The sequence below is a fragment of the Suricata suricatta genome, chromosome 12 (assembly GCF_006229205.1).
Source record: "Suricata suricatta isolate VVHF042 chromosome 12, meerkat_22Aug2017_6uvM2_HiC, whole genome shotgun sequence".
In the NCBI taxonomy this organism is placed as follows: domain Eukaryota; kingdom Metazoa; phylum Chordata; class Mammalia; order Carnivora; family Herpestidae; genus Suricata; species Suricata suricatta.
The window spans coordinates 5,584,065-5,611,051 of record NC_043711.1 but is presented as its reverse complement, the minus strand read 5'-3'; the positions used below and the strand labels follow the sequence as shown (position 1 = coordinate 5,611,051).

General features: G+C 56.7%; 1 protein-coding gene and 1 long non-coding RNA gene across 9 annotated transcripts; one reads left to right on the top strand and one right to left on the bottom strand.

Annotated features, from left to right (window-relative positions):
• Positions 1-1,230: 1,230 nt before the first annotated feature.
• Positions 1,231-9,918, bottom strand: FCER2 (Fc fragment of IgE receptor II). 6 transcript variants are annotated; one of them, XM_029918404.1, is made up of 13 exons: positions 9,658-9,918; positions 8,889-9,033; positions 8,454-8,656; positions 7,872-7,992; positions 6,784-6,903; positions 6,408-6,461; positions 5,817-5,879; positions 5,535-5,597; positions 5,369-5,431; positions 5,180-5,269; positions 2,952-3,400; positions 2,707-2,813; positions 1,231-2,498 (listed from the first exon to the last, which is right to left on the bottom strand). In XM_029918404.1, the coding sequence occupies exons 4-13, from the start codon at positions 7,891-7,893 to the stop codon at positions 2,360-2,362; spliced, it is 1,170 nt and encodes a 389-aa protein (XP_029774264.1). In that variant the 5' UTR covers positions 7,894-7,992; positions 8,454-8,656; positions 8,889-9,033; positions 9,658-9,918; the 3' UTR covers positions 1,231-2,359. The 6 variants fall into 6 exon arrangements, with proteins under 6 accessions (XP_029774264.1, XP_029774263.1, XP_029774262.1 ...); XM_029918403.1 differs by lacking the exon at positions 8,889-9,033; XM_029918402.1 differs by lacking the exons at positions 8,454-8,656; positions 8,889-9,033.
• Positions 9,919-14,303: 4,385 nt separating this feature from the next.
• LOC115274895 lies at positions 14,304-19,157 on the top strand. 3 transcript variants are annotated; one of them, XR_003901311.1, is made up of 5 exons: positions 14,304-14,388; positions 15,133-15,242; positions 15,425-15,511; positions 15,695-15,806; positions 18,461-19,157. It is a non-coding gene; the product is annotated as an uncharacterized LOC115274895 (long non-coding RNA). The 3 variants fall into 3 exon arrangements; XR_003901312.1 differs by adding an exon at positions 16,562-16,798 and having other exon boundaries at positions 15,425-15,806; XR_003901310.1 differs by having other exon boundaries at positions 15,425-15,806.
• Positions 19,158-26,987: the final 7,830 nt, after the last annotated feature.

The following is a 26,987-nucleotide window of genomic DNA, read 5'->3' as shown; positions in this document are numbered from 1 at the left end:
AAACTCCCCACCAGCCCATGGTGAGCCAGGCGGACATGATGGTCTCTCGTAGAACAGACCACAAAGTAGGTTTGGCGAGAAGTGGTCATTTGCCCACGGACACACAGTCATTATTCAACAGCTATTTATTGAACACCTACTTTGTGTCAGCTGCTGGGGTCCCAGCTCAGCACAGAACAAAAGCTCCTGCCCTCCTGAAGCTCACACGGCGGCCCCCGGGGAGGCGAGCACACAGATCAGTGAAGGACACGTTTGGTTGGAAGGGAAAGGGTTGTGTGGTGAGAAAGTAGATCAAGGGTAAAAGGGATCCGGAGTCAGGGGTGTCATTTTAAACAGGAAGGAGGGGGAGCCCATGAGAGTCCTCACTGAGGAACTAGCAAGGGAGGGGCATGTGCAAAGGCCCTGAGGTAAGAGCAAGCCTAAATGTGTAAAGGCCAGTGAGGAGGCTGGCGTAGGTGCTGGGGTGGGGGGACGAGAGAGAGTAGGTGAAGCTGGGGAGGCCAGGCAAGTTGCAGCATTCTGCAATTGCAAAGCACCCTGTAGGATTGTGGGTTTTTCTCCCCCTCTGAGCCAGAAGGAAACTTCTGGAAGGTTTAGGACAGTGAAGAAGAGATTGAGGCCAGCTAGGGTAGGGGCTATACCAAGGCGGTTGCTGGAGGGGTGAGAAATGAGCAGATTCTGCATGTGGCTTTCCCTGGGGATTTGGAGGGGGCAGTGAGGGGAACTGGTGGTGAGTGTCATCCCAACATCAGCCTGAGTGACCGGCAGAGGGGCTGGGCGTCCCGGTTGCAGAGCTCAGGTGGCTGCAAGGATGGGCCTGAGGCCCAAGGAAGGGTCTGGAGGAGGCAGAAATCGGGTGAGCAATGGCTCGATAACAGGTGCTTGAGGGCTAGCTCTACCCCTGCCCGTTCCCGGTCCCAAGTCTGCTGGGTGCCAGGGTAGGGCCCTCCCCGGTCCCCTTGGCCTGGGCCCTTGACTCCCAGCTCCAAGGTGGTTCAGGATGGTCCTCCCCTCAGGGGCTCCCCTCCAGGGGGTCTGAGAATCACATGAGCCCATCTGGTTCTTCCTTTTCTTTTTTAATGTTTATTTATTTTTAGAAAGAGAGACAGTGCAAGCCGGGGAGGGGCAGAGAGCCAGAGAGAGAGAGAGAGAGAGAGAGAGAGAGAGAGACAGAATCGGAAGCAGGCTCCAGGCTCTGAGCTGTCAGCGCAGAGCCCGATGCGGGGCCTGAACCCACGAACTGTGAGGTCATGCCCTGAGCCGAAGTCAGACCCTTAACCAACTGAGCCGCCCAGGCGCCCCTGGTTCTTCCTTTTCTAGGCCAGGAAGTGGGGGTAGGGTGGGTAGGCGAGGAGTTTAACAAGGGGTGTCCTGTGGTCCTGGCCCGCGTCCCTCCTCGGCCTTGGGGACTGACAGGCTGGTGCCACCTGCGCCTTTCAAAACCCGTGTCAGGGTCTTACCAACACCTCTGGACCTGGGTGACCAGGCCACCCATGGGCCCGCTAGCATTTACTGAGTGCCTTCTGTGTACCAGGCCCATTCTGAGCACTTCCCACGTGTGGGCTTGTGCCCTCCTGCCCTGCCCTGCAGTATTTTTGGGAGTCTAGGGTGTTCTCTGCTCCATGAGCTCCAAGAGTCTTCATGTCCAGTGCTGTCTAGTAAACGCTTCTTGTAATAAAGCAAAGGGGGAAATGTGGGGGAGGTACAAATGGCACTGGAGCCGTTCTGGATGCTCGAAGACGGCCTCAGACACCAGGTTCTGGAACTCCGGCCTCCCACATCCAGAGACAGGAGCCAGAGAGGCTCCTGAACTGGGGCCATCTTTGCCCCCATTTTATTGACCTGGGCGGGGGGCGGAGAGCCTGGCTGCCTGAGGCGGGGGGCCTCCTCCTGGGGTGCTAGGACACAGGGACTGCATCTGGGGGGGCCCGGGGTGGGGTGGGGGTGTGGTCCTGACTCCAGCAGACTGCGGGGGGCCCTGACAAAGGAGGCACACAGGGGTCCGAGGCTCCCTGGAAAGTTGTCGAGGTGGGTGCTCTGAGCCCTTGAAGGCAGGGCCGTGGGGGACAGCCTGCTGGGCTGAGGAGCAAGGGACAGGCCCTCGGGGGCATTGGCAGGAGCCGGGGAGGAGGGGTCAACAGCCCTTCTTCCGCTTGGGCAGGAGAAAATGTTGCTGGGACCTTGGCCACAGAAGAGGCATCCAGACCGTGGTTGAGAGTCCTTGGGGGCCCTGCTGGGGGCGTGGCTGCTGGTGTGCCTGAGCTGTGGGGGGGGCGGCGCGGGGGGGCACCTGGCAGGCGGGCAGGGGGCCGTCCGCGTCTCCAAGGACGTCCCAGTGAACCCCAAGGGGGGGGGGCGGTCAGCAAGTGGCCAGCCGGTCACACACCCAGCCGTCCAGCAGGCTGTGACAGAAGGCGTCGTTCCACTGCCCGGAGCCCTGCATCATCACGCAGTCCTCGCCCTGGCCTCCGTTGTTGGGCTCCCCCAGCCGCCAGTTGCTGCAGCAGAGACTCGCGGTCAGAGAATGGAGCAGGGGGTAGGGGCCCTACTGCCTTCGGCCTGGACGCCTCCCTCGGAGCCTGGGTACCCCCCCCACCCGGATTCCCGCCCCTAACTCCCTGCAGCCCAGGAATACCCACTTCCCACACCCCCTCCCCTCCACCCGCCAGTTGCAGAGAGGCACCCCTCCCTGAGTCTGGGCCTCACGTGTAGTTCAGGGGGTTCTCGTCCATCCAGATGAACTCCCCCTCCATGTCCAGGTCCCGGAGGCCAATCCAGGTGCCCTTCCTGTTGGCGCGTTTGGCCAGGAAGTCCTGGGGAGCAGGACAGGACTGGAGGGCCTGGGGGGCTGTGCCTGCCCCTCCCCACCGCCACCATACAAGAGGTCACGGTGGGGACCCGCTCGCCCCTGCCCGCCACGCTGGCCACGCCCTCTGCAGAGCCCCGCCCACCTGCTCCTCCTGGCTGTGGATGCTGACCAGCCGCCCTTGCAGTTTGCTGCAGGTGAACCGGGCCTGGATCCACTTCTTGGGGCCCTCGCCGAAATAGTAGCACTTCCTCTGGAAGTTGACCCACTTCTCGGGGCACGTGTTACACGTGGAGCCTGGGGTGGAGGAGAGGCTCAGGGGTGCGGCGGTGGTGGGCACCGTGGCGGGCACCGTGGTGGGCACCGTGGCCGGCACCGTGGCTGGTGCTGTGACCGACGCCGTGGTGGGCGCCGTGGCGGGCACCGTGGTGGGCACTGTGACTGGCACCGTGGTGGGCACCGTGGTGGATGCTGTGGCTGGCACTGTGGTGGGCACCGTGGCCGGCGCTGTGGCAGACACCGTGGAGGGCACAGTGGGTACAATAGGCAGAGTGGGTGGCAGCGTCTGTCCTGGAGTCACTCTTGGGATCCGGGCTGAAAGCAGACCAAGGACTTGCGGGGTGCCTTCTTCCCAGCAAGACCAGCTGCCCGGCGGGAGCACCTCGGCTGCCCAAAGCATCACCACAAATACCTCCCTCAGTGCAGAATGCCTGTCCCCGAAACCGTCGTATTCAATGACTCTTCGGCCTCTGCCAGCCCCAGCCTCACACACAGACCCGCGGCCCACAGCATCACCACGTCACCAGCTCTGTGGCCTGTGGCACCTCAACCACCCAAGTCATCACCACAAACACGTCCACGGTCAGAAACACGTCAACCGCCAACACCATGGCCACGAACCCGCCGCCGTCATTCCCACCATCATCGCCGCAGGGACCCAGGATGGCCGGCAGCCCCTCTCCACTGCCACCAGCACGGCGACACCATCTTCTTGGCCCACACCGCACGCCAGGCACGGCTTGATCACCAGGGCCGACCTGGTGAGGCCATGGTTGCCAGCATTGTGTCCCTGCGCACTGTCCCCACCAACAGCTCCAGGAACGGCCCTGCTTGCCATTGCTCCCAGCACCCCCAAAAGCAGCAGTGTTCATCAGATTGGGGGAAATCGAGATGATTTTCATCTAGTTAGAGGGATTGGTAGTTTATGAAGGGGCGTACTGGAGGGCTGGGTCTGCATGGCCTTGACCTTGGGCCGCCTTGGTTTCTCTCCTCTTGCCCCCCTCCCGAGGAAACTCTTAGGCGCGGTCACCACCACCCCGGACTCCCAATGGGAGGTTACTGGGTTGACTCACTCTTGATTTAAAGTAGCTTTTCTTGGAATGACGCACAGAGAGGGCTCCAGAACTTTGGTGGAATTTTTTAAAAAGGGACCTAGGGTCCCCAACCTCTGTGGGGAGCAGAGCTGGAAGTGTTTCTTACACATGGGCCAGTATGTGGCCATTGGCCCAGGGGGCGGGGACATTAAAACCGGAAGTGGGTATCTCTGGGCATTTGAGGAAAGCCTGCTTGCTCACGACGCTGTCACGGAGAGACAGTGCTGAAGCTGGGCTCGGACCCCAGGTCACCCCAGGGACTGGGTAGGAAGTGGGAGGCCATGCGCCCACGTGAGCGTGGTCCAGAGCCCTCCCCCGAGAGCCCACAGCCGGGTTCCTGGCTGGGATCCCCACAGCCGCAGCAGGTCCCAGGGGGCTGCGCTCCATGCCAAGCACAGAGCCTTCCTCTTCTCTTCTCCAAGTAGAGCAGCTGGGGCTTCCCAGAAGTGGAAAGTCAAAGATCAAGGGTGGGGGTGAGGGTGGGGGGGGCTTCAGGACAGGAGCACCCAAGTTCCTGTCTTAGGTTAAAGGCACACTGATTGGATGTCTGCGCTGCCTGCAGCTTGCTGGGGCCACCCCTCAGCCCAACCCTGGTCCCCACCAGCATTGCCCCCATTGCTGCAGAGGGGACCCCCCCCTGGTGCCCCTTGACTGTGTCAGACAGTCTTCTGGGAGGGATGATGATGACCCTCCTTTGAGCCACAAGGGGCAGAGGAGGGAGAGGCAAAGTGAACCCAGAGACGGTAAAAGGAAAGCTTCTACCTGGAGGAGGAAAAAAGTGTGGGGCCCCCACCCCCACCCTGTCCGCTCCAGGTCCGTGGAGAGAGGCAGCTGGACTCAGAAAGATACTGCCGTGTGTCCCCCACGGCCCCTGCCGCACACATAAGCACACACGCGTCCACGTTGTCACGAGCGCCCCTCTTCCGCACATCCCTGCACACCTGCTCCGTCATACGCGCACACCAGGACGCCCAGGGCACGGGCGCACAAGCACACTCACCGTTGGACATTTGTAGCTCTACCCACAGCTTCACCACCTCCTCCTGGAGCTTTTCCAACGAATGCAAGGCTGCGCTTCTCTCATTCAAGCCTCGGGTGAGTGGGTGGGGGACGGTGGTCAGGGACGAACTTGTCACCCACCCCCCATCCCTGTCCTCCACCCTCTACCCTGACCCCTCCCAAGGCTCACTCTGGGACTTGAGGTTGCTCAGGTCCGAACGAAGTCCATCCAGGTTCCGGGAGAGCTCAGAGTCTGACGGGGACGGGCTGGGGTCAGGGCTGGGAGTCCCCGAGCCCGGCCCCCAGCCTCAGGGTCCCTCCCAGCTCTAGGACCCCCGACCCCACCAATCTCTCACCCTGAGCTTTCATTCTCTTCTGCTCAGCTTGGATTTTCTCCATGTGCTGTGACACCTGGGCGGCTGGGTGCAGGGAGGGGGCTCAGTGGTAAGCAGGTCCTCAGGGCCGCCCCAGGCCCCCCTCAGCTCCCCCACTGGCCCCTTTGTCCTCTTAGTGTCTGTTTCAGGGTCACCTGCTCATTTTGCCATTCACAGGTGGCCTGGAGCACTGTGTCCACATGTTAATCCAGCCCCCCAGCCCCCACCCACTCCTCCACCTAGACCTGAGCGGACGTCACTCACCCTGGGATTTCTGGGCCATCTGGTCGCCTCTTTGTCTTTCCAAGTCCTTGGAAACCCGAGAGACTGGGGCCGCAGGAAAGATGTGGCCTCAAGAACCAGGAAGGCACGTCCCCAAGGCCCTCCCTTCCCTGGTCCCCGAGTGCCACATTTTCATTGTGGGGGCAAAGGCACCCAGGAAGACACAGGCAAGAATGGAAGGAACATGCACACCCTTCCCCCACCCAGAATGAAATGTAAAAGCAGCCAGTGTTTCTGGAAATCTCCCTGGAGGCAGGTGTAATGCTTCCCCCAAGTCTCAGCTTGTTTCTGCCTCGATAGCCCTGGAGGATGCCCACTTTACAGGTGGGGAAACTGAGGCCTGGAGCCTGTGCGTGACAGCCCATCAGGCCCTCTATGGAGTCCCTGCCTTTCCCAGAGGTTCTGGGTTTTCACCCCAAGGGGAGGGGGAGCTGCAGGCTGACCCCCACTTCCTAGTGGGGGGCACTGGAGCCCAGATCTCCCACGTCCCACAGTGGCCAGTGGGCAGAAGCAGGATGGGAGTCCCCGGACCTGCCTCCCCAGCCCTCCGCCCCCCCCACCTCCCCCCCATACCATTCTGGGCAGCGGTTTCTTCCAGCTGTTTTAGATTCTTCACAGCGTCCCAGTCTGGGGGGGGGAGCCAAGAGGGGGGGAGAAGACAGGTTTTCAGGTGCCCCCACCCACACGGCCCCACCTGCCCCCTGGGGAGGGAGCCCTTGGGTATACACCCCCCGGGAGGTGCAGGAAGGGTGGGAGACAGAGATGCTGGATGGGGTGGGGAGCCCTCAGGGGGGGAAGAAGGGGCTCTGGAGGGGGCTGCTGGGGACAAGGTGGGGGGCACGATGATGGGGGCATTGGACTCGGAAGGGTGTGATGTTCCAGCATCTGAAAGTGGGGTTCTGGGAGGGAACGCAAGAAAGGGGCTGCATGGGGCTGGGGGTGTCCTCACGCCAGAAGAGAAGCAAGGTCAGCAGCCCGGCCCATAGCATGATGGTCACCAGCCCCAACAGTGCCATCCACGTCCCCTGCCCACAGCACCGCCGCTGCCTTTCGGGAAGGTTCGGGAACTCTGCGGGGAGTTGAGAGGGGGCACGCCAAGGGGTGAGCTCAAGCCTGGGCTGTCCTGTCTCCCCATCACCCCCAGCCCCTGAGTCCTGGGAGCCTGCCAGAGCCCACGCTAGAGCCGTGGATCTCAGTGGACCCCCAGCCTCCTCCGCACACCTCCCCTTTCGTGTCCCACCAGTGCCCCCACCCCGACTTCGTCCCTCGCTGCATCTCTGCATCCGTCCCTCCACCCGTGCAGCCCTTCTGCCCACACCCCGGCGGGCAGCGAGCCTGACTTGGGGCCAGGCCGCTGTCCAGAAAGGCAGCCGCGGGCCAGGAGCTGAGACGCTTCCTCCGTGGGCCCCTCGTCAGAGGGCCGGCTGCCACCCAGCTCTCACTGGGACCCTCTTCTCACCCACCAATGCCAGATCTGCAGGCTCAGGCCCAGAAGACTGGGTCCTCCCGAGACCTCCAGCCCCTCAGCCCATGGCTTTCCTCGACCCTGCGCCCCGTCCCCAAACACAGGATCCTGGGTCTCAGTTTTTCCTCCATATCCGAGCTCTTCCCCAGCCCTTTCCCTGGATGTCAGCCCCACCGCCCCGGAGCCTCGCCACAATCCCTGGGGCCCCCCAAGACTCTACCTTGATGCCCCACCGTGGGTCCGGGCCCCTTCTCCTCACCCTGGCTGTGAGGATTCATCTTGCTAAATTCCACTTGCTCTGAGTCCCCGTTCTACTTGGCTTCCAAATCTACCGGGTTCCCAGCACCCGAGTTGGAGCCGTTTTTTTTGTTGTTGTTGGAGGGCGTTGAGTCAGGGCAGGGAGGGGCCTGAGGCTTCCCTCTCCTGCTTGGCTCTGTGCCCAGGAGGCCAGTCAGGGCTCACCTCCCCCTCACCCCTTGCCGGGCCTTCTTCCCAGAGAGAGACCCAGGAACCGCTCTCCTCTCCTGGCTGAAAGGTAGGAGGCCAGGGTCAGCTCCAGAGAGTCCCCTCACCTGAGTAGACATGCTCCTCCATGGCAGCCTTGCTTGGATTCTCCCAGTGACGGGCTGCTCACCACCTGCCAAGGCAGCCCACTTAACGGGTAACGTCGCCGCTCTGGCCGGGATCTGGGTTCTAAGGAGCATTAAGGTTAGAGGTCAGGCTCTGGCTGCCGGCACAGGACAGCATCTGGGGCTTGAGGAACTCGGTGACCATCGTCCATGACCAGGAGTCAAGGTGGCATTTCACTGGGAGATGCACCTGGTGTGTGGAGGGTCACAGGCCTGATACCAGGTGGGGGCGCCCCAGAGCCAACACATGCGAGGTATGCAGCAGGTGGCTCATAAGTGCAGCAAATGATTGAACCTCGATGCCAATTTCCTCATCCACAAAATGCCAATATTACCTACACCGTCGGGGGGTGATGTGCTCTTCCTGAATGTGTCAAGTGCTTCCGTCAAGGTCTAGTTCATGGCACCAAAAAATATCATCATCAGCGTTGCTATTGCTGCCAGGCCAACTTGGCTTGGGACTCAACCTTCCTGAGCCTCAGTTTCCCCTCTATAAAATGGGAGCGATGATTGTACCCAACTCACGAGGTCATGGTAGGATCAAATGAGATGATGACATATGGGAGTGTTTCAGCAAGGTGCCGCACACGCACAGTCGGTCTTCAGATCCTAAACATTTATCGGGCACCTGCTGTATGCCGGGTCTTGCTGGGCGGTGCAGAAACCCTGTCACCAGACCTCAGCTTCCTCCTCTGCAATGTGTCCAAGGCATCTTCAAAGTCTCTTGACTTTTTAAAAAAATTAAATTTATTTATTTTGAGAGAGAGAGAGGGAGCGAGCAGGGAGGGACAGAGGGAGAGGGAGAGGGGATCCCAAGCAGGCCCCAGGCTGCCAGCACAGAGCCTGACGCGGGGCTCAAGCTCACAAACTGTGAGATCATGACCTGAGCCGAAATCGAGAGTCAGACACTTAACCAGCTGAGCCACGCAGGCGCCCCAGAGTCTCTGGACTTGAAAGCACCTGTTATGTGCCAAAGAGTGTGGGTTCGGCTCCAAGCTGCCTCTCTGGCTTTCTGACTGTGGGCAATTTGCTCCCCCTCTCTGCGCCTCGGGGAGCAGGAGATGTGAGGTGACCAGGCTCTGATCCGCGGCGGCTCAAACTGGACCTGGTGCCATCACGGAAGAGGCGTCACCATCCCGGAGCCAAACCTGCCTGAGCCCAAGCTGGACACACTGGGGGCTGAGTCCCAGCTTCTCCCAGGACAAGCGACTTAAGTTTGCTCATCTCTGAACTAAGGGTGACAGTGCCAACCCCACCGGATGACAAACGATGGGTGAGCGAGGCCGCGACACACAGCAGGTGCTCGGTAAACCTACCGGCGGGGAGCTGGGGAAACTGAGGCCCTGAGAAGGTAAGTAATTGATCCATGGCACACAACGGTAGGATGGGGACTTGAACCCAGGACATGTGCCATCGGAGCCCCCTGTGATCAGCCCCCGGGGCACCCACGAAGCTCAGCTGTTCTCAGTCACCGCCAGGCCCTGGCTTCACCGTCCTCGACCCAGGACCCCGCGCGTCTGCCGATTCTGTCCATGCTGCCCGCTGCCCACCCCGCTTCTCTCCCTTGAGACTCAGTCCGGAGGCCACTTCTTCCAGGGAACCTTCAATGTCCACTTCCCGCCACTGGCCCCGCCACACGCACACGCACAGAGGGCCACGTTTGTGCTCGCACATTCACACACAGACAGGCAGTCGCACACCCACACCCTCGCCCGTATCACACACTCACATGAGTTGTGGCCGCGGCGCTGTCCGCAGGGGCGGATTGGAGAGGGCGGCGGGCCGCGGGCGGCGGAGAGGTGCCGGGCCCTGGAGAGATGGTTTTCTTCTGAAAGCGGGCCCACCCACGGCTTCTATTTTCACAGACCTAATTATGGGCTCGCCACCTGGTGACCCGTGTTACACGCATGACGCTCCCCACCACCCGGTAAAGTCCGTGCTATTTTTAGCTCCATTACTCAGGTGAGCAAAACTGAGCCTCAGAGACGCTAACCCGCATTCCCAGAGTGCTGAGGGAAGTAAGTAGGAGAGTCAGGATGGAACTAAAGTGGCTGGGTCAGTATGTCACAGTGGCAGGGAAGAGGGGAGGAGGGAGAGGGACTGAGAGAGAGAGAGAGAGAGAGAGGGATGAACAAAGAGGGAGCCGGGAGGTAGGGAAGAAACACAAAGATCCACGAGATAACATTCTGGTCAAATAGTAACAATTCTGTTGTATTGCTGAATTTAATGGCAGTGAGTGCGAGGCGGGGGTGGGAGGGGACAGTTCGCGGTGTCCCAGGTGCGTCAGCACATTGAGTGTTCGAACTTTATGAGGCAGATGCTTTTGTTCTTAATGCCCCCTTCTTGGTGAAGAATGTGGAGCACAGAGAGGTTAAGTAACTTGGCCAAAGTTACACAGCTTGTAAATGGCAGAGCTGGGATTTGAACCCAGGCAGCGTGGGCCCCAAGTCTGCAGCCCTGACCAACATGCACCTAGCCTTATATTTATGGGGACTTCCTGCCACCTCTCACCCTGCCCTTCCCCCCTGTAATGTGTCCTCTGACCCTTAACCCTCTTTCCATTCTTGTTTGGGGGACCCCCCCATGTCGAACTCCCATGCCCAGAAGAGCTGTCTCCTTCCTCCGGGCTTGACGCTCTGCCTCTTGCTCTGGAAGATGCCCACCTGAGCCCCTATATCCCACTTTCCAGCCAGGACCGATCTGGGCCACCCACCAGATGGGGAGGGGCCTGGCCCCACATGTCCCCTGGCCTTCACACCCCAGGGCAGAAGGCCGGTGCTGCCTCGTGTGTCACACTGCGTTTCCAGCAGGGAGGGGTGGCCCTCCGTACATTTCTACTGACTGAATGACTGTTGGGCAGAGGCTGTTCATTGGGGTCCCCACCTGTCCCTCTCAACCTTGATCTGGACTAAGTGTGGGGACTTGAACCCACGACATGGTTTGCCAAGTGACAGGGGACGTCACTGGGAGTAGGGAAGAGGGTTGTCAGGTGGGTACCCGAGAGAGGTCACGGGGGGGGGGTGCTGGGCAGACAGAAGGCAGCGGGAGCCCTGGGGGGGGATCTGAGTGTCGTCATGGGGCCAGGTGGGGGTGGGGACATTGGGGAGCTGTCACCTGGCCCAGGCGCCAGAGGAGGTGTCTTGGGCGGCTGTGGGGATGAAGGGAAGGGTGTGAGCAGAGACGGGTGAGGTTGAGGAGCGGGGACTCGGGAGATGCTGTAAAAATCGCCCGGTCTCAGTCTCGGATGGGCAGTGGGGCCGAGGACACAGGAAGGAAGAGGAGAAAGTTTGGGAAGAAGGCTGCTGGGTTGCAGTGAAGACGCAGGACGGGGTAGGAGGGGTCGAATTGAGGACAGGACGGGGCTGCGGTCTGGGGTTTCTGAGCTTCTGAAAGATCTGCAGCCCAGGTGCCCAGCCCCAGTCCACACGGCTGCCCACCGTCTCCACCGTGTCCTTCCAGAGGGTTCCACGGCTCCTGCGGAACTCAGCTCAGACAGGAGGCTGCTTTGGGGGTGAAATCTCAACCCCCCTCCTCGGGGCTGCAGTAACCTTGTCACGCGACGGACCCCTCCCTCTTCCCCTCTGCAGCACCGATGCACCCGCTCTGCTCACTTCAAGGGAAAAACAGGAAACCGTGCGGATGTGGGCCCCCATCCGAGGGTGTCGGTTCTTCTTTCTTGTTTGGGATCCTTGAGCCCGGGGCAGCCCCCTCACTCAGCACAGACCTGGATCTGGACTCAGTAGGAACAACTCGGGGGTCCGGTGAAGACCATAAACCATCCCCCCGCGGGTTCCCACCCTAGCCACGGCCCTGACCCTGTTCAACCCCAACTCACCCCCAGAGATGTTCGGGTCCCCAGCCCTCCTCACCTGTGCTCTGTGCGGGGCGGAGCCACAACCGCTAAATTTAGAACCTCAGCACCTAGGACAGGGCCCCAGGTTCAATGCAAAAGTGGTGAAGGAACCGCCTGGCCGACCCCAACCCCATCCTGGTGGCCCAGCCCCGGGCTCTCCCCTCCTGGTCAGTCTCTACTGATGTTGCCAAAGGGAGAAAGGAAAGAGGGGGTGTGTGGAATCCCGGAGGGCTTGCAGGAAGAGGTGGCTTTAAAACTGGGTTTCTCATCCTCCGCTCTGTTGGCACTGAGGCCGATGATTCTCTGTTGTTGGGGAGGGGACTGTCCTGTAGATTGCCGGGTCTGTAGCAACATCCCTGGCCTCTGCCCTTGGCTGCCAGTTATGGTCCCCCCTTCCACCTAGTGACGACCACCGAAAATGTCTCCAGACATCGCCCCCCAGACTCACCCCCAGTTGGGAACCACTGCTTTGAAGCATAATTACCAGACAAGGAGAAGGAGCCAGCATCAGGCTTGAGTGCACTTTCTCTCTGTCTCTCCATCTGCTGAGGACAGATGACCTCTCCTCTTTCATTCACTCAGCAACCAATCTTTGAGCACCTACTGTGTGCCAGGTTCTGAGAACAAAGTCCCATTTCTTGAGAGGCAGGTTTCATTTTTCATTGTGATAAAAGATACAGAGCATACACTTCACCATCTTAATCATTTGCGGTGGCATTAAGCACACTCGTCCTGTGCCACCATCCCCACCAGCCGTCTCCAGAACTTTCCATCTTGCCAAACGGAGATTCCGTCCCCCTAAAACACCAGCTCCCCCTCCCCCTCCCCCAGCCCCTGGCTCCCACCATCTACTTCCGGTCTCTGGGGCCAGGACTCCTCTAGGGACTGAATCTAACTGGGATCCCACAGGATCTGTCCTTTTGTGTTTAGCCTCTTCCACTTAGCGTGAGGTCCTCAAGGTTCATCCACGAAGCAGCGTGAAAACGAACTTTAAAATTCATAAATCCACAGAACAGTTTTAGGTGCTGGAAAAGCAGGGTTAGGGTCCCCGGTGGAGGGGTGGGGGCGGGGGAGAGCGACTTTAGACCGGAGGATTCTGAACCTAAAGGATGCATAAGGTGAGGTCTGAGCAGACTGCTCGGGGAGGTTGGATTTTCCTCCTCGGTTCAGGCTGGCTGCCAGAGGGTTCCCCCCACCCCTCCAGGGCTCTGCAACCAAAGCCTTGAGTGGGTGCCCCGCCCCCTCTCATGGGGAAGTCCACTCAGTCCCCTCCCAGAGGCCCCAGAGAGGGGCTGGCCCTGCGGCCTCCCCCGACCTTGACCGCGTGGCTTCCACAGTCTCTGCCCTCTTTGGGTCTCAGTTTCCCTGATGGAGGAGGGCGCCGGGCTTCCTGGCCGCCCCTCCCTGACAGGCTCAGAACCCGTGTCGCCCCCACGCAGGACCCCAGTGCTCTGGGGAGGTGGAAATTCTGCAGGACCCGGGGTTGGGCTCAAGAGACAGCCGAGTGAGGGTGTCAGGTGGGGCCCCCGGCACGCAGGCACACAGAGGCATGCACACACACACACAGGGAACAGGGAGGATGTGACACCATCACCCGCACACAGATACACAGACACCGACAGTCACCACGCGACAACCGCAGACACACCCACGATACATGCACACGGACGTGACACACTGGAAACACACACGCACACAGACACACCCCTAGACACCTGCACAACACACACACAAAGATGCCACACGGCATGTCGACCCACAGACACGCACGACGAATCGCAGTAGGCGTATGCACAATACCCGCGGGTTACACACAGGTCCACACAACACACACACACACACAATACAGACACACAACCCCCGGATGCAAGATAGACACACCCGACGTGCGCAGAGGCACACATCACACAATCACACGTACCAACACAAACCTCCCCTCCCCGAAATGAAACGCACAGACATCTGGAGAACATTCCAGGCCCACAAAACATGCAGACAGACTCAGGCACACGGTCACACAGACACGCACAAGGGTCCCCTTTGCACGCTGCTCCAAAGAAGGGGCTGATGGGAAAAAGTAGCGCTCCTCCACTAGCCGCCCTCCCATTTGCCTCTGCTCTCCTCCCCGCCCCCATGCATGCCTCAGTTTCCCCTGACTTCCCACATCTCAGCCCAGCCCCCTCCCCGGAGCTTCATTGGTTCCTGCACTCACCCACTCACTCACTCACTCACTCCTTCACAGTGACAGGTGTGCTCAGAGGCCTCCCTGCCCACAGAGGCTGGGCCAGGGACCCCCGCCCCCACCCAGTCCCCACAGGCCTCTGCACGCCCCGAACTCCTACATTAACTGAGCACCTGCCCCAGGACTGGGAGCTGCCCAAGGGTAGGACCTGGGCCCCCTTCCAGGGGGTGGGGCAGAGGGCTTGCCCCCCCCCCGAGCTCCCAGCCACACCCCTCCCCACTCACTCACACCCCTCCCTGCTCCCCTCACCGGCCCCCACCCCTGCGTGATCTTGTCAACAGGAAGAAGGAAGGCCAGTGTGGAGTGGGAGCAGGCTGGCTCTGCATTTTCACCTTCCGGGAGCCTCGCGGTCTGGAGCCTGGCCGGTTGGTTCTGTGTGTTGGGATGAAGGGGGAGGCTGGAGGGGGGCTCAGATGAGGGGGTCCAGAAGTGGGCTTGTGCACATCCCTTCTTCAGAAGGCCTTCCTGGGCCCGCTGCCCACACCTCCACCCCCACCCCCAATCACAGCACATCCCCAGGGATCAGGGGGCCGCGCCTGCTCATCCCAGGAATCCTGAGAACATTCCAGGCCCACATGGGGAGATTCGGGGATTTCTTTCTGACAATGTCCACCGTTCTCCGAGGGGATAGGGTACTGTGTGGGGAGCAGGCTGAAGGAGGGCTCCCGGCCCCTCAGAGATTCAGAAATCCTGGGCCCTCAGGAACCCACGCTCTCACCTTCCTGGAGACCCAGGAATCCAGGCCCCAGGTCCCCAGCCCCTCAGAGACCCAGGCCCAGCCTCTACGGGATCCAGGAGTCCAGGTCCCCAGGCGCCTCCCTCAAAGATCCAGGCCCCCGGCCCCGTAGATCGCGTGTTTTTTCTAACTCCATTGCTCCCTTCTTCGAGCAGGTTCCCTAGCTGGGCCGTCACAGGAGGCGTGCTGCCCCCTGCCGGGCACACCGGGTCACTGCCCCCCACCAGATGACACCCGTCCCCCACACTGGGTGGGAAGAGAAGGGGGTGGAGTTTCAGCTCCACCCCCTTCCCTGCGAGGTGACTGTATCCTCTTGGACCTCAGTTTCCCCATCTGTAGAGTGGGAACAAGCACGAGCCTCCCTCCCACACAGGTCCTTGTGCGCGGGAAGCCTTCTCCCGCAGGTGCCGAGAAGAGAAAAGCCCACAACACTGGCGAGCCCTGGGTAGCGCTCTTTCCTGAAGCTTCTGGCGAGTGTCTCCCGTGAGTAACCCCCCACCCCGCCCCGCGAAGGCCCCTTCAAGGAAACCCCATCTCCCCTGCAACCAGCCAGGCCCTGGGTGCCTGGCACCTTCTTCTCCTGCACGGTTCCCGCTTTGCTCCAGCCACACCCCCAGGCTTCTCTGGGGTTTGAGGCCTCTCCGTGGCCCTTCTCTGTCTTCCAGGTGGCTGCTCTCTGAGGGAGGTGGCCCTGGCTAAGGTGGCCCCTAACCCCTCCGTCACCCCGTAACGGTCGCTGTGACCTGCCTCCGGTGCGTGGACGCATGTGGTTTGCTGGTTCGTTACCGGTTCGCGCTGGAAGGCGCGTCCAGGGGTGCAGGGGCAGGACCGTCACCGCGTCCCCCGCCGATGTCCCAGGCACCGTAGCTGCGCCGCTGGCATCGTGTGAGTTCCCTAGGACTGCTCTAAGGAGTTACCACGCGCTTTCTCTGCAGCCTTAACGACAGAAGTGTGTTATCTCACCGATCTGGAGGTCAGAAGTGCCAGCATGGGCCTCACTGGGCTAAAATCAAGGCATCCACAGGGCTGCGCTCCTGGGAATTCAAGGTCAGAATCTAATTTCCTTCTGGGTTTTCCGCCTCTGTAGGCGCCCACACCTCTTGGCTTGTGGCCCCTCTCCTCCTGCTTCAGGTCGGCAGCGGAGCGCTTTCCATCTCTCCCTGACTCTGCTCATGTTGGCACATCGCCTTCTCTCACCTTCCTGCCTCCCTCTTGTGTGTGTGTTTTTAAATTTAATTTATTTATTTTGAGAGAGAGAGAGCAGGGAAGAGTCAGAGAAAGAGACGATCCCAAGCAGGCTCCGCACTGTTAGCACAGAGCCCGATGCAGGGCTCAAACTCACGAACTGTGAGATCATGACCAGAGCCAGAATCAAGAGTCAGGTGCTTAACTGACTGAGCCCCCCGCCCAGGTGCCCCTTATTGACTCTATCTTTTCTTTTTAATTTTAAAAAAATGTTTATTAATGTTTTTTATTTATCTTGAGAGACAGAGACAGCATGAGCAGGGGAGGGGCAGAGAGAGAGGGAGACACATCATTTTAATTTTTTTAAACATTTATGTATTTTTGAGAGACAGAGAGACAGAATGTGAGCAGGGGAGGAGCAGAGAGAGAGGGAGACACAGAATCCGAAGCAGCTCCAGGCTCTGAGCTGTCAGCACAGAGCCTGACACGGGGCTCAAAGTCAGGAACCACGAGATCATGACCTGAGCCGGAGTTGGACGCTCAACTGACTGAGCCCCCCAGACGCCCCATTTGCCTCCCTCTTATAAGGACTCGTGATGCTCACGTTGGGCCCCTAGGTAACCCAGGATGGCCTCGTCTCCAGATCCTTGATTTAACGACTCCCATCTGTAAAGTCCCTTTCACCGGGTAAGGCCACATAATCGCAGGTTCCAGGGCTTGGGACAGGGACACCTTTGAGGAGCCATTATTCAGCCCATCACAATACTCTAAAATGCTGTTGTTATTATCAGCCCACTTGACGGATGCAAAAACAAAGGCACAGAGAAGGAAAGTCACGTGCCCGGGCTCACCCAGTGAGTAAGTCCAAGTAGGCAAGCACAGTCCAAGTGGTTTTGGACTCTGTGCTTCCTGTTGTCGTCGGCCAGACTAACCATTTGAGCCTTCTGTGTCTGGAGCTGCAGGTGGGGTGGGGGTGGGGGGCTGGGGCAGACGGGGAAGGGGCTAGCAAGAGCTTGAGGAAAGTGTGCCCGGCCCCACCTTAGGGGCCTCCCCAGACACCTCAGCCAACCTGGTAAGAGGCCTTGGGATCTCAGGGGGTTTCCTAGGATGGGGGTGATGGGGAGGTTGGAGTTTAGAAACAGCAATCTATTCTGTCACAAGGCCATTTCCTGGGAAAGTGGGGTGACGGGCGGGGCCGGTCCTTCCAGGAAACCTGGCTGGGCTTCAAGGTCACCGCTGACTTGCTGACTCAGCCCCAGAAAGTGTGGTCATGTGTCACTCAGGGGGCTGTTGGTGGGGACACCCACTGGGAAAGGATCAGAGGGCACCACGGGGGGGGGTGCCCCTCCATGTCCCTACGCCCTGCTTCCCAGCACAAGACCCCTTGGCCTCTCCAAGACAGACCCTCATTTCCCTCCCCTCCCTTCGCCTTCGGACTAGAAGAACAGGGTCTGGGGGATGGATTTTCCAGAATGTTCCACCTGCAACCTTATCATGGGAGCACACCATTTTCTATCCCTCCTCATCCCCTGCCCCTCTGCCCAGCAGACTGTGAGCCCCAGAAGGGCACCAAGCACAACATCGAGCCCCAACATTTCATTATGGCAATTGGCAAGAATACAGAAAGCTTGCGCTGAAGAATGAACCCCCCCCCCGCAGGCCGCATGATCAGTATATTACAGACCGATTCCTCCCTCCACCCCTCGATCCGTCTTGTATCTTTCTACATTTTTCAAAGTTGCAGACGTTAGCTTATTTCCCCCTAAGACTCTACCCCACAGAGCACAAACTAGAACCCAATATTTGTTTGCCACCCTTCCTGTTTCCTTCTGAGTAAAACAGCACAAAATGTGCAAATCCCAGGTGTGTTTCCTTTGACCTTTGACCAACGCATTCACCTGTGGAATCCAAATCCCCATGAAGGCACCAGAACGTACCCATCCTTCAGAAAGTTCTTGCATGGTTCTTCCCAGGTAATCCCTGCCTCTGCTCCCACGTAGCTATTGTTCTCACATTTCCTCAACCCGGGAGTAATTTTGTCTGTTTCTATAATTTCATATAAATGGGTTCATGAAGTCTCTAATATTTTACAAATGGCTGCTTCCTCTCTGCCTGTTGTTTTTCTCAGATTCCTCTGTGTCCAGAGACCCTGACCTCTTGGTCTCCATTGGAATTCCTGTACCTGGCATATCATGAATGCTGAGAAATGTTTATGGGTTGGGAAGTAATTGTGTGAATGAATGAATGAATGAATGAATGAATGAAATAGCGTCTCTCTCACAAGACAGTTGATCTGACTCCTTCTCTCCAGCTTTTCTCACCAACTCCTCCTTGGTCTTGGTTCAGGGGCTATAATTCCAAGTAGCAGAGACCCCCCCCCCAGCTTCCTGGTGCCTCGTCTTATCTCCCCACGAGAACACGGACTATCAGGCACCTGTTATCATCAGCTTCCTGCTTTCCCCCTTTATCTGCCTCCGCTTCCAGCATCAATTTCCTCCCTTCCTGCTCTTCTCCAGATAAACTCCTCCACCTGGCTCCAGAGCTGCTGACGTCTTTCCTGGGTCAGAAATATCCCCCCCCCGCCCCCAAGAGGCTGGAGCTCCAAGACGGTGCCGAACATCGGGGCACAAAATGGCGCAGCCCCTTTGGGAAGCTGGATGTGTCTCATCAGGCTAAACATTCACCTAATATCTGATCCACTCCTAGAGATCCACCCGAGACAAGGGACCATTTAAGTTCGTAAAAAGATCTGTCCAGAGTATTTGCGGCAGCTTAGTTCATAGTAATTGACACCGGCGGCAGCACGGACACCTGTCAGCAGGTGGATGGACGCATTGTGGTCCCGCGACTCGATGGGAGAGGAGACAGAGACGAAGAGGCACAGACTGGATGAACACAACGTCGTGGGTGAATCTCAGAAACAGCATGCCTAGAGAAAGAAGCCAGGCACAGAAGACTGCATACCGCGTGCTTCGACGCAGATGACATCCTGAAAAAACAAGTCTAGTGGACCGTGATGGCCAGCAGAGCGGCAGCGGCCCGGGGCAGGGGGTCGGGAGGAAGGTCAGGGGATGATGGAAATGTTCCGTGTCTGCAAGGGAGAGGCGAGCATGCGGCTGTGTGCGTTTCTGGAACCTCACTGAGTTGTAGGCTTTCACAGTTTTGAAATTATGATCATGGTATAAATGTGTATAACATAAAATATACATCCTAGCTATTTTTAGAATGTTTATTTATTTATTTTGGGGGTGGAGGGAGGAGGAGAAGGGACAGAGAGAGAGAGAGAGAGAGAGAGAGAGAGAGAGAGAGAGAACCCCAAGCAGGCTCCGTGCTGTCAGCACAGAGCCCAGTGTGGGGCTTGATCTCACGCACTGTGAGATCCTGACCTGAGCCAAAAGCAGGAGTCAGATGCTGAGCCGAGTGAGTCCCCCAGGCGCCCCGTGTCTTAGCTGTTTAAGGTGCAGGATAGTGCTTGTACATCACAGTGGTGTTAAGTATTTTCACACTGTTGTGCAGCCAACCTCTAGAAAGTTTTTCATTGTGCAAAATGGAAACTCTGTACTCATTAAACAGTGGCTGTTCATGTCTCCCTCCCTCCCAGGGGCTGGCCATCACCATTTGACTTTCTGTTTCTTTTTAAAAATTAAAAAAAAAATTTTAATGTCTTTTATTTGTTTTTTTTTTTTTTTTGAGAGACAGAGAGACAGTGCGAGCAGGGGAGGGGCAGAGAGAGAAGGAGACACAGAATCCGAAGCAGGCTCCAGGCTCTGAGCTGTCAGCACAGAGCCAGACGTGGGGCTCGAACCCACCAACTGTGAGATCATGACCTGAGCTGAAGCCGGCCGCTTAACCAACTGAGCCACCCAGGGGCCCCTAAAATTTTTTTAAATGTTTTTATTTTATTTAATTTTGAGAGAAAGAGAAACGGCATGAACAGGGGAGGGTCAGAGAGAGAAGGAGTCACAGGATCTGAAGCAGCTCCAGGCTCTGAGCTAGCTGTCAGCACAGAGCCCCATGCGGGGCTTGAACCCACGAAACATGAGATCATGCCCTGAGCCAAAGTCGGACGCATACCTGACTGAGCCACCCAGGTGCCCTGATTTTCTGTTTCTATGAGTCGGACAACTCTAGCTACCTCGCAGGAGTGAAATAATAACACCATGTGTCCTTTTGTGACTGGTTTATTTCACTGACCAGAGCATCCTCAAGGCTCATTCTCACTGTAGCCGGCATCAGAATGTCCTTCCTTTTTATTTTTAAGTTTATATTTATTTTGGGGGCTCCTGGGGGGCTCAGGTGTTAAGCATCTGACTTTGGCTCAGGTCATGATCTGACGGTTCATGAGTTTGAGACCCACATCGGGTGAGCCCCGCTTCTCTCTCTCTACCTCTCCCTCTCTCTCTGCCCCTCGCTCACTTGTACCCTCTCTCTCTTTCTCTCAAAAAAAAAAGTTTACATTTGTTTTTCAGAGAGAGAGACAGGAGAGAGAGAGACCAAACGGGAGGAGGGGCAGAAAAAAGAGAGAGAATCCCAAGCAGGCTCTACGCCATCAGCATAGAGCTTGACACAGGGCTCGATCACATGACCATGAAATTAGGATGACCTGAACCCAGAGCAAGTGTCAGGTGCTTAATCGACTGAGCCACCCAGGGGCCCTGGAACATTCTTCCTTATTAAGGCTGAATCATGTTCCATTGTACAGATGCCCCCCATTTTGTTTATCTGTTCATCTGACAGTGGCCACTTGGGTTGGGAGGGGATTGCTGGATCAGTGGTAATCTGTTCCTGATTTGGGGGCCGGGAGGGAACGGCCATACTGTTTTTCACAGCGGCTGGACCATTTATTTTCTCACCAGCCATACATGAAGGTGTTGTTGCTGTTTTTTGATAGACGTTGTCCTAATGGGTATGATAAATTGGTGCATTTTTTTGTATATCAATTATACCTCAACAATGTTGATTTTTAAATTGAGTTACAAAAACTTGTTTTTTAGAGCGGTGAGGGGGGGACCACAAGTGGGAGAGAGGAACAGAGGGAGAGAGAGAATCTTAAGCAGGCTTCACACTCAGTGGGAGCCCAACACGGGGCTTAATCCCACGACTGTGAGATCATGACTTGAGCCAAAATCAAGAGTCGGGCACTCAACCGACTGAGCCACCTAGCTGCCCCTAAAATTACTTTTTTAAAAGAATTATACAGGGAGCAAGTGCAAATCAGGGCCGCTCAGGACGCAGGCACCACGGTCAAGGTGGGAGGTGTGTGTGTATTGTCACATTAGATCTCGAGGGGTGAATGCCATGCTGTGGGTGTTTAAAGTCTATTACTGGTGTTTCCAGCGGCTTCCGAAATCAAGGTGTCAGCGGAATGCCATTGGCCTTGAGGCTCTAGGGGAGAATTGGTTTTTTATCCTTTTTTGGGGGTGGGTGGGAGGTTAAGATATTATTTTTAAAATTAAAAAATTAAGTTTATTTACTTATTTTGAGAAAGAGATGGAGAGACCGAGGTGGGGAGGGGAAGAGAGAATCCCAACCAGGCTCTGCGCTGTCAGCATGAAGCCCAATGCGGGACTCGAACTCATGAACCGTGAGATCCTGACCTGAGACCCGAAACGGAGAGTCGGACACTTAACCAACTGAGCCCCTGGGGCGCCCCCAAGGCACTATTTTCTAAGAGCGGTTTTTGCTTCACAGTAAAATCGAACAGACCATACACACACTTCCCATATGCTCTGCACCTGCACACAGGTGTCGCCTGGCCCATTATCAACACCGCCGGCCAGAGGGGCACCCTCGTTACAGTGGATGAACTGACATTCACACGCCGTTATCACCCAGAGCCCATGGTTTACATTAGGGTTTGATGTTGGCATTGTACATTCTATGGTTTTGGACAAACGAATAGTAACACGTGTCCACCATGATACTATCATACAGAGTGATCCCACTAAAAAAATCCTCTGTGCTCCATTGATTTCCTCCTCCCCCGCAGCCCCTCACCCCCCACCCCCTGCAGCCGCAGATCCTTCTACTGTCTCCATAGCCCTGTCTTTTCAGAATGCCATAGAGTTGGAATCCTACAGTCTGTAACCTTTTGGGATTGGCCTCTTTCCCTTATTAATATGCATCGAAAGTTCCTCCATGCCTTTTCATGACTGATAGCACGTTTCTGTTTAGCGCTGACTGAATAGTATTCTACTATTTTTAAATATTTTTATTTATTTATTTATTTATTTATTTATTTATTTTTGAGAGAGAGAGAGAGACAGCATGAGCAGGGGAGGAGCAGAGAGAGAGGGAGACACAGAATCTGAAGCAGACTCCAGGCCCTGAGCTAGAGGTCAGCACAGAGCCTGACGCGGGGCTCGAACCCACAAGCGGTGAGATCATGACTTGAGCTGAAGTCAGACGCTTAATCGATGGCGCCACCCAGGCGTCCCAAGGTTTAGTTTTGTAAGAAACTGCCGGACCGTCTTCCAAAGCACCTGCCCCATTCTGCACACCCCCAGCAGTGAGTAACAGTCCTGTCGTCCACATCCTGGCCGGGTCCGTATCTTTGCCAGTGTCAGTGTTGTCCGTGTTCGGACTTTGGCCGTTCCCGTAGGCGTGCAGTAGTTCCTCGCCTTCTCCGCCTTCCGAGGGCGGCCCACATCCTTGGCTCACGGCACCTCCTTCCATCTTTAAGGCCGGCAATGGTGGGCCTGGCCCTTCTCAGGTCACCTCACACTGACCATTTTTTGTAGCCACGTCTCCCCAATGCTCTCCTGCCTCCTTCTTTCACTTTCGAGGACCCTTGTGATTGCACTGCGCCCACCTGGACAGCCCAGGATGATGTGCTCACCGCTGACCCTTTATTTAATCACAGGTGCCTAGTCCCTATGGCCATATAAGGTGACACATTCATAGGTTCAGGGCATTAGGACACGGACAGCTTGGGGAAACCGTTGCTCCGTCCACCACAGGCCTGTCATGGTGTTCTCGTCAATTACTGTTGTGTCCCAGGCACAGGACAGGTATATTTCAGATCCGACGGGGTGCTCTTGGAGCCTCTGGGGTGTCCAGAAAAGGAGGTCCGTCTTTAAGACTGCTGACCTGGCCCAGCCAGCCTCCCAGGGGAACCATCATAGGGCTTCATGGTATTCAGGTCCCTGCCTGAATCAGCTTTAGAATTTAGTCTTTCTGGGAAGACTGATTCTCCGGGAAAACAAAAGCCAACCAAAGGCCAAGGTCTCTTCTGGGATTAGGGTTAGGCTCCAGGGATGCCTTTCTTCCCAGGGAGGTTGAATCTCAGAGGAGGGAAGACCTGGAACCCAGAAGCCAAAGCTGCGGAACTTGACCCTGACCCTTTCCTGCAGGGCCTTCCTGTACCAGCTCAGCGCTGACAGGTTGGAGCCAGGCGGCAGGGATGCAGTGCCTGTGAGCTGAGCAGGACCGGGCATGGCAGGTGGCGGAGGGCGCGATGGGGGTCTCCAGACCAGTTCCCTCGCTCTCTGGGCTCCCACCCCGGGCTCCGCAGGCCCCAGTGTCTGAGCTGAGGGGCTTGCTCCACCAGAGCCAAGTCTTTAAAAGATTCCCAGGCAGGGGCACCCAGGGGGCTCAGTCAGTTCAGTGTCCAGCTTCAACTCAGGTCATGATTTTGTGGTTCATGAGTTCAAGCTCTGCATTGGGCTCTGTGCTGATTTCTCAGAACCTGGAGCCTGCTTCGGATTCTGTGTCTCCCTCTCTCTCTGCCCTTCCCCTCCTTTTCTCAAAAATAAATAAATATTAAAGAATTAAATAAAAGATCCCAGGGCAGCTCCTGCTTAGCTCTGGGGTCTCCCCTTTCTGCCTCAACTATAGGGCACATTCAGCTCCATTCCCAGGAGAGACACCTGGGCCTCTTTGCCCATCTGTGCTGCGGGCGTCTGTCCCACAGAGCATCAGGGGCTCTGCCGTTCAGGTTGTCAACCAGACTTGAAGTCCGACTGTAGGCTGTCAGTCGGTTGCTGTTGCTCTTCAGTTGGCCAGGGGTCTCCACCTGCTTGTCAGTTAAGTTAGCCTGTGAGTCCTCCAGACCATCATTAACCCACCTCACCATGACTTAGGCATCAGGCAGGTTTTCTGGCTCCTGCCCCACCTGTGAGCCTGTTTGTCAGCTGGTCACGTCTTGTGTGAGGCTGCACAGTGTCCCCTAAAGATATCCACGTCTTAATCCCTGGAACCTTGACTCTCATCTTACGTGGCAACATCAATTTTGCAGATGTGAATAATAATTTAGAGGTGGAAAGATATAGATCTTTAAGATTTTGGTGGGGGCACCTGGGTGCCTCAGTCAGTTGAGCGTCCAACTTTGGCTCAGGTCATGATCTCATGGTCCATGGGTTTGAGCCTCGCATCAGGCTCTGTGCTGACAGCTCAGAGCCTGGAGCCTGCTTCCGCGTCTGTGTGTCCCACTCTCTCTGCCCCTCTCCTGCTCATGATCTGTCTCTCTTTGTCTCTCAAAAATAAATAAATGTTAAAAAAAAAAAAAGAATTTGGCAAGTCTTTGTCCCTTGTTCCTGGAAGGGATCAACTGCACCCTTGGGATTTCTCCAGTGATAGAAGTGTCTTTGTCATTCGTGGGGGCCCTTGGACCACACCTGAGTTAAAGGGAGGGGATGGGGGGCTGGTCATGCCAGAAAGACCAACCATGAGGGTGGGACCTTCAACCGCATGACCTCGACAAAAGAAAGGGGGCTGGAGATGGAGGGCAATCTTGTGGCCACTGAGTCAATCAATCATGCCTTCAAAATGAAGTCCCAATAAAAACTCTGGACACCGACACTCAGAGGAGGTTCCCGGTTGGTGAAAACATTATCGTGCCGGGAAGGTGACATGTCCTGGGTCCATGGGGACTGGACACAAAAGCCTTGTGTTTGGGACCCTCCTGGCAGTCGCTTCATTGGGTATGTCTGGGTGTGTCCTTTATAATAAAACTCTAAGTACTGTAGTGACCCCTCCTGAGTTCTCTGAGTCATTCTAGTGAATTATGGGACCGGGGCAGATTGTGAGATCCTCTGAATTTGTATCAGTTGGTCAGAATCAGTTAGTTTGAAGAGTGGGTGGGCTAGGCAACCTTGAACTTGCAGCTGGTGTCTGCAGTGAGGGCAGTCTTGTGAGGACCTGTACCCTTAGGGGCGCCTCGATGGCTCAGTCAGAAGACCGTATGACTCTTGATCTTGGGGTCATGAGTTCGAGCCCCATGTTGGGTGTAGAGATCACTTAAACAAATAAAATTTTATTTTTATTTTTTAAACGTTTATTTAATTATTTTGAGAGAGAGAGAAAGCAAGAGCATGAGTGGGGGAGGATAGAGAGAGGGAATACAAGCAGGTTCCACGATGACAGCGCAGAGCCAGACGCCAGGCTCAAACTCATGAACCATGAGATCAAGACCCGAGCCGAAGTCAGATGCTCAACCAACTGAGCCGCCCAGGCGGCCCTGAATAAATAGAAATTTACAAAGGCGGGTGAGGGGGGCACCTGGGTGGTTCAATCGGTTAAGTGTCTGACTCTTGATTTCAGCTCAGGTCACCATCTCACAGTTTGTGAGTTCAGCCCTGCATCAGGCTCTTCACTGACGGTGTGGAGCCTGCTTGGGATTCTCTCTGTTTCTCTCTCTCTCTCTCTCTCTCTCAAAAATAAATAGACATTTAGAAAGGAAAAGGAACTGTACCTTTCATCTGTGGGTAGCACCTGTGCTAAGTCAGGGTGATTAGTGCCAAAGTTGGCTTGCAATATCACAGGGGATCATCCCGGATTATCTGGGTGAGAAGGGCAGCAGAGGGAGATGTGACCCAGAAGACAAGGTGATCGGTGAAGCAAGATTCTACCCTACCGAGTCTGAAAATGGAAGAAGGCGCCAGGGGCCAGAAAACATGGGGAATGCAGCCTGAGAAGGTCAAAAAGGCAAGAAAACCAATTCTCTCCCTGTGTGTCCAGAGGGAGCCTGGCCGTGGAGACACCTTGACTTTGGCCCAGGAAAATGAACTTTGGACTTCTGACTTCCAGAACTGTGAGAAGATGTGTGTTGTGTGTAAGCTGGCCGGTCATTTGTTACAGCAGCCACGTGAAACTCATACGCCCCTCCAAGCCAACTGTCTAGAAATCCGCCAGTGTGGCCAGCAGTCCACTAGGTAGGTTATCTGTCTGGGACTCACTGGCTCCAACGCCTGGTTAGTGCCTTGCTCTGGGCTGCAGTAGTAGAGTACGCAGACAGGGGTGGGGGTTCGCGGAAAGGTCTCCCCTGGCCCCGGGGCTTCAGGGCCGTGCTCTCTTCTCTGCCCACTTGGTCACTGCCCTCAGAGCTCGGTGGCTTGGAGACTCTCAGGCTGCCCAGGACTAACAGCTACTAGCCTGTCCTTCCCCTGACTTGGACCCATCTCCGCTGGAAATTCTGGGAGAGCCCCCGTGTCTCCAGGACGGGAGCAGGACACTTTGGGAGTGTAGGGTGAATTCAGATCAAAAGTCCCCAGTTGCTAAAGCCAGGCTCAATGCACCCTGCACCCCCCAAAAGGGGTTCGGCCATACTTCACACCCCCTGCTTGCAGAGACCTTCCTTCCCAGCTCCTCATGCTGAAATCCCATTGTTGCTCGAAAGACCATTTTCTCTGCAATGTATTTCCTGATCGCTCCCCTCAGTGGTCAGCGAACCTACCAACCTACGCGCCCAAGACAGAAGGGACTTGCTCCTCAGGTCTGGGCGGGCGTCTCCCACCCACCTCAGGGCCTTGTCTCCGACCGCCTAATCTCCACAGTGGGGTGACAGTATTCCAGATGCCTCCCCTGTCACTCCTTGGCGTCACTGATCCCAGTGTCGTTCCAGTGTCCAGCGAGATCAGAGCGCTGGGTCCGTCTCATTCCTGTGTTCCCAGTGCCCTACGGCCGTCCTGGCCCAGAACACGTTACTCCCTGAGTTTTGGGTCATCGTAGCACCAAGAGGTCGCTGACAGGGGTCAGGGTCACGCCCGGGGATAAATATCAGGGTCTCTGGGATTAAACGTAGAACAGCTCACCAAGGCCACGAAC